The following is a 6,318-nucleotide window of genomic DNA, read 5'->3' as shown; positions in this document are numbered from 1 at the left end:
CTGCGGCGGCAGCAGGAACCAGCCAGGGCTGGGAGAACGCCATCTGCCACCCACGCAGCCGCCCACGGCCCCGCCACGCGCCGGGGCTCACCGCCAAGGCGGGCGCGGGGCTGGGGGCTGCGCTGCGCCCACCATGGCCACCCACCCGTGGGCAGGGTGGGGGACGGGGCGCGGGGAGCAGGGAGCAGGGCTCGGCAGTCCCTGGGGCAGGGTCCTGCCGCACGAGCCGGGCTGAGCTGCGGCTGGGAATGGGGGGCCATGGATGGGGATGGGGGCATGGCTGGGGGGCTGCAGCTAGGGATGGGGGGCTTGGATAGGGATGGGGAGCTGTGGCTGGGGATGGGGGCCATGGGTGGGTGGCCGTGGCTGGGGATGGGGAGCCATGGCTGGGGGGGCCATGGCTGTGGCTGGAGGTCCATGGCTGGGGGGTGGTGACTGGGGGGCCATGGTAGGGGGGCTGTGGCTGTGGGTGGGGGCCCGTGGGTGGGGATGGGGTTCCATGGCTGTGGCTGGGGTTCCTTGGCTGGGGGTCCATGGCTGTGGCTGGGGGGCCGTGGCTGGGGGCCGGGGGCTGCCCCACACCAGGCCCTGCCCCACGGCACAGGAGCAGCCAGTGCTGCTCACCGCGTGGCGCAGGCGCCCGCCAGCAACGAGACCGGGGCAGCCTTTGGCTCATCCGGTTTTAATCCCAGCCGAGGGCAGGCGGGATGTGGGTCCGGGCTCGGGCCCGCTGCAGGAGAGACCCCCACCCCCCCCCCCACCCCGAGCAGCCCGGCTCACGCCACGAGGGCACGGGAACACGCAGAGGGGATCTCGGGGGGTCCACAAAGCCAGCGCTCCCCCCACGCTGCTCCCCATCCATAGCCTGGCACCGGGGACCCCATCCCACTGGGACCACGGCGCTGGGGCAGCCGGGGGGGCAGGACCCCAGCGCCCGCCCAGCTACGAGGAAGCGCAGGAGGCCACGCGGACGCTGGGCGCGGTGGGCGCTGGGGGGGAGCGCGGGAGGCACCGGCCGGCCTTGCGCAGGGTCCGTCGCAGGTCGGCGCGGAAGCGCCGGAGGGAGAAGCAGTAGACGAGGGGGTCGAGGCAGCTGTTGAGGCTGAGCAGGGCCACGCTCAGCGCGTGCAGCACGTCCAGGGCGGCCGGGGGCCCGCAGAGCGGCGCGGGGGGCCGGCTGCCCACCCAGGGGGCCAGCGTGAGGTGGTACGGGGCCACGCAGACCACGAAGACCAGCAGCATCCCCAGCACCATGGCGCGCGCCTGCTGCCGGTGGGAGCCCGGCGAGGCGGCAGCGGGCGCCGAGAGCGCTCGGGCGATGGAGGCGTAGCTGCCCAGCACCACCAGCAGGGCGGCGGCAAAGAAGCCCACCATGGCGTAGGCGTACAGGCGCTGCCGGCCGTGCTGCTCGAAGCAGGCGGTGGTCCCGGCACGGGCGGGGAAGCTCTGCCGGGCGGCCAGGGTGGGCACGGCGCAGCCCAGCCCCAGCAGCCAGGCCGCGGCGCAGGTCAGCACGGCCGCCCGTCGCCCCGCCAGCGGCCGCTCCCGCCGCGCCGCCCGCACCGCGCGGCACCGGTTGAAGCTGATGAGCGCCATGAAGGTGACGGCGCTGTAGGTCGCCAGGTAGTAGGCAGCCCCGGCCAGGCGGCAGGCGGCCTCCGACAGCCCCCAGTCCCCCCCGGCCAGGTAGTAGGGGATCCAGAGGGGCAGGGTGAGGTTGAAGAGGATGTCGGCCAGTGTGAGGTTGATGAGGTAGATGCGGATGGCCTTCCTCACCTTGCCGCTCTGCAGGAAGACCAGCAAGGCCACCAGGTTGCCCGGCAGCCCCACGCACAGCACCAGGCAGTAGACGGCGGGGACCAGCACGAACTGCACCGGGTCGCTGGGCACGCACTCGCCAGGGTGCCCCGGCGCCGAGCCGTTCATCCCGGGCTCCTGCGAAGACGAGGGGACGGTCAGCAGCCCTTGGGGACAGGGAAGGGACGTCAGCCCGGACCATACGACCCCTCCGGCTGGCAGCTGCCAGGCACCGGCGGCAGAGCCCCGCGGCCGGGATGCCATCGTCTGCCAGAGGGGCTCAGCCTCCCAACGGCTCCTTGCCAGAGACGAGGGGCTGCGGGACCCCCTCCCAGCCTAGCCCTGGCCATGTCCCCCCCACACCAGGAGGGACCCCCGAGGCCACCGCCGGCCGCCCAGCCAAGGGTCCCCGGGAGCAGCAGCCGCAGCTGCGCCGAGGGGCAGAGCCATGGCCGGAGGTGCTGCACCGGCTCTGGGGGGCTGAACACCTCCCACCAGCCCAGTCCGGATGGGACCACCCGGCCCCATCCCGCTCCTAGCACCCCAAATCCACCCCCCAGAGCCCAACCACGGGGCAGTCACCCAGCAGCTCAGCGTGCACCGGAGGGGAGAGAGGTGGGGGTACGAGCATGGGGCTGGCAGCCCCCCGTGTCCCCCAGCCCTGCACAGGGCAGGTTTCACACAGTCACAGAATGGTAGGGGTTGGAAGGGACCTCTGTGGGTCATCTAGTCCCACCTAACTAGTCCTCTAGTTTGCCACCCCACTGCCTGCCAGTCCCCGGCCGTAGCAAACCAGGCAGTGCCGCAGCCGCTGTATGTATGTCACCTCCCGTCATCGCCTGCCCACCCCTCACCAGCAGCACCCAGTCACCCAGCGGGTGTTCTCCACCACGGCAGGGCCGGATTCGGCACACGCAGCACCCAACACCGCGCCCAGGCACGGAGGGCACGAGCTGCCGAGCTAGGGGAGGGATTCAGGGCTCATCCCGGTGGGCTTCGCTTCTTCTGTGGAGCCAGGGCAGACCCCCAAGGACCCCCCAGCTCTTGTATCAGTCCCCCATTCCCTCCCCCACCCATGGCATGGCGGATGCTCCATCTCTCCCACACCCAGCCAGTTACTCACCCCAAGCTGGACTGGTTGCGTCCCCTCCGGCTGCTCCTCGCCGTCTGGTCCAGCCGGGAGGGGAATGGGCTTTAAGTGCTGGGGGGAGGCAGGGGCTGCCTGATCCCCCCCCCCCCTTCTCCTCCCCGTCCCAAGCCCCCACTGCCTGCGGGATGGCAGCTGGAGGGGGGAAAGCACCTGCGTGTGTATGTAACGGGGGATTCCGCGCTGGAGCCACGCTAAGACCCCCCGCGCCGGCTGACGGGGTTGGGGGCACGCAGGGGGGGCTGGCCGCGCCGGTACCGGCGCGGCCAGCCCCCCCCTGCGTGCCCCCAACCCCGTCTAGGACCATTTCCCAGAGCCCTTTTCCCACCCACGCTGGGGGCAAGTTTGACCCTGAAAGGGATCAAAGCAGGAATCTGCCCCCTCCCAGCTCTTGCTGGTTTTGTTGGCTTCAAAGCTGGATTTTTTGCGGGGGGGGAGAGCAGCCCAGCCCCCCCCAGAAAGCTCTGTCAGCATCCGACTGCCGTGCAGTTTGTGGGTGTTCCCTTGGGACACCAAAGGTGCCACCCCAAGCTGGTTCAGGTCCCGCTGGGGGTGCGGGGGTGTTGTACCCCCTCTGCTCAGCCCAAGATGGCCAGTCTACCCCCCCCCCCCCCGCTATCCCAGCTGCCTTGCTGGGAGACACACCGGGTTCCAGCGCGATCTTGGGGTTCACCCCACGCGGGCGGCGTTGGCCGTGGCCATCCGGGGTGGCCAAGGGGTCTCTGTGGGAGCAAGGTCCCCAAAAACCACGTTGCCTGCCCGGGTGCGGGGTTTGGGGGGGGTCACATCGCTGGGTGGCTCCGGGGGGCTCCTGTCCCAGCGGGCTCTCCCCACCGGCTGTCTGTCTCTGTGCCAGCTGCCACCGGCTCCTGCCTGTCCCCGGGTCTCGTCCCCAGGCACCGCTCTGGCGGATCGGGGTCTCCAGCCCCGCGACATCGCCTCAGCCCCTGCGGCTCCGTATGGGGGGGAGGCAGAAATAAACCGGGGGGAGGCAAAAGGTGAAAAACAAGAGGCTTTATTCCAAAACACGAAAGCTCCCGGGAGAGCAGAGCCAGCCCCGGCGCGGCCAAACGCCGGGAAGAGCCAGACACCTCGCACGAGTTCAGCAACGAAGCTGCCGGAGCGGCGGCGGTGCCACGGCCACCGTCCCCCAGCACCGGTCCGGATGCCACCGCGCGGGGACAACCAGCACCGGGGTCTGCGGGAGAGGACACACGGCGCAGCAGCGGGAAGTTACCCCGAAAGCACCGTACGGGCGCTGCTCCCCGCCGTCCATCCTCCGCCCTCCGGTCAGTCGAGCTTGGCCTTGGCGGGGGCCGCGTGCCCGCGGACGTTGAGCAGCAGCAGGAGCCCGAGGCAGAGCGTGGCCGGGGCGCAGGTGGCCAGCGGCTCGCGCAGCACCAGCAGCGTGTAGATGGCCCCTGGGCAAGGAGCGGAGCGTGGCAGCCGGGGGTCCCCACCCGAGGGGCCCCCCCCGAGACCCCGCGCGGGGCGGCGGGCGCCCGCTGGCTCTCACCGATCATGACGACGCTGAGGACGAAGTTGCTGATCTCCTGCAGGAGCTGGGGCCCGACGGCCAGCAGCAGCCCGGCCACCGCCTCCACCCAGCCCACGGCCGCCAGGAACCCGCCCGGCTCCAGCGCCAGGCCCAGCGGCTGCAGCGGGAAGACCTCGGCGAAGCGGACGAACTGCGACTGCTGCCGAGGGCGCGGGGCAGCCCTGAGCCCGGGCTGCGGGGTACAGCTCCTCCAGGGGGGGTCTGCTCTGCTCAGCCCCGCACCCCCAGGGCCTCAGCCCTGCACCCCAAAGGGCTCAGCCCTGTGCCCCAGCCTGCTCAGCCCCCGCAATGGCTCAGCCCCATGCCCAGCACCCCAACTTAGCACCCCAAACCCACTCAGACCCCCAAGGGCTCAGCCCCATGCCAAGCACCCCAACTTACTCAGCATCCCAACCTGTCAGCCCCCCCCCCCCGAGGGCTCAGGCCCCTGCCCAGCACCCCAACTTATTCTGCACCCCAGCTTGCTCATCCCCCAAGGGCTCAGCCCCCCCCGAGGGCTCAGCCCCATGCCCAGCACCCCAACTTCCTCCACACCCCAGCTTGCTCATCCCCCAAGGGCTCAGCCCTGCACCCCAACCTCCTCAGCCCCCCGAGGGCTCAGCCCCATGCCCAGCACCCCAACCCACTCAGCCCCCCCAAAGGGCTCAGCCCCCCGCCCAGTCCCCCAGCTTGCTCGTCCCGCCAGGGCTCAGCTCCGTACCCCAACCCACTCAGCCCCCCTCGAGGGCTCAACCCCCCAAGAGCTCACGCCTATGCCCAGCACCCCAAATTACTCCGCACCCCAACTTACTCAGCACCCCAACCCGCTCAGCCCCCCCCGAGGGCTCAGCCCCCGCCCAGCACCCCAGCTTGCTCGTCCCCCCAGGGCTCAGCCCCGCACCCCAAGCCGCGCGGCCCCCCCCAGGCTCAGCCCCGCGCCCCGGGGCTCCCCCCCGCCCCCCCAGCTCACCAGGTCCCGGTGCAGCTCGGCCGAGAGCCGGTCCGAGAGCTTGGCGGCTCCCGCCAGCAGGAAGAAGAGCCCGAGCAGGACGCGCAGGGCGGTGAAGGCGGCCGCCATGGCGGGGGGCGGGGCCGGCTCAGCCCGGCGGGGGCAGGCAGGGGCGGGGCCCTGGCCGGGGGGGGGCTCCGATGGGCCGTGTCCCGTCCCCCCCCCCCCCCCCCCCCCGGGGCTGTGACCCCCCCGCCAGCGCCCAGTGAAGGGCAGCGAGACCCCCCAGACCCCGCAGCTGGGGGTGGGCGGAGCGCCGCACCAGCCCCCGCAGCCCCGGGGCGGGCAGCCAGGCCGGTACCGGTGCCGCCGCACCGGGAAGGCCCCGGGGGGGGGGGATGTGTGTGTGCGCTCCCCGCGCTTGCGTCACCGCCTGCGTCACCACCGCTGGCGCCGAGGCTCCCGAGAACGGCGAGTCCCGGGGCGCGAAGCCCGCCATCTCCCGCACCGGCAGCGAGCGGCGGGGCCCCGAGCAGCCCCCGGCCGCTCCCGAGCCTGCGGGCCCCCGCTCCGCGGCTGGGCCCGGTCCCCCCCGCCCGCCCCCCGCCTCCGGTTTTTAATTATGAAATATCTGCGAGGAGGCGGTGGGCTGTGCCAGCCGGAGGCCGGTACCCTAGGGGCGAGGTGCGCAGCTCCGCGCCGCTACCCCCCGCACCCGGAGTGCGGGAGGAGGCGGGGGTGGGCGCTGGGATCGCCTTCAGGCAGGAACAGCAGAATGGAAATCGGGACAAGTTACTGGGGAGTAACAGTGCGAGGAGGAAGAGGCTGCGGGAGCCTGCGGGAGCGGCAGCGAAACCCAGCCCCCCGCAGCGCGGCTGCTGAGCAACC

At 72.3% G+C, this 6,318-nt stretch overlaps 2 protein-coding genes across 2 annotated transcripts; both read right to left on the bottom strand.

Annotated features, from left to right (window-relative positions):
- Positions 1-942: 942 nt before the first annotated feature.
- Positions 943-1,926, bottom strand: LOC142363405 (platelet-activating factor receptor-like). Its single transcript, XM_075437720.1, has one exon. It carries the CDS (start codon positions 1,924-1,926, stop codon positions 943-945), a length of 984 nt encoding a protein of 327 aa, XP_075293835.1.
- A 2,017-nt stretch (positions 1,927-3,943) lies between these two features.
- On the bottom strand, positions 3,944-5,621 carry TMEM35B (transmembrane protein 35B). Its single transcript, XM_075438021.1, has 3 exons — positions 5,452-5,621; positions 4,461-4,641; positions 3,944-4,365 (listed from the first exon to the last, which is right to left on the bottom strand). The coding sequence occupies exons 1-3, from the start codon at positions 5,557-5,559 to the stop codon at positions 4,235-4,237; spliced, it is 420 nt and encodes a 139-aa protein (XP_075294136.1). The 5' UTR covers positions 5,560-5,621; the 3' UTR covers positions 3,944-4,234.
- Positions 5,622-6,318: the final 697 nt, after the last annotated feature.

Source organism: Opisthocomus hoazin, chromosome 17, assembly GCF_030867145.1.
Source record: "Opisthocomus hoazin isolate bOpiHoa1 chromosome 17, bOpiHoa1.hap1, whole genome shotgun sequence".
In the NCBI taxonomy this organism is placed as follows: Eukaryota; Metazoa; Chordata; class Aves; order Opisthocomiformes; family Opisthocomidae; genus Opisthocomus; species Opisthocomus hoazin.
This window is presented reverse-complemented; position numbering and strand designations above follow the sequence as displayed.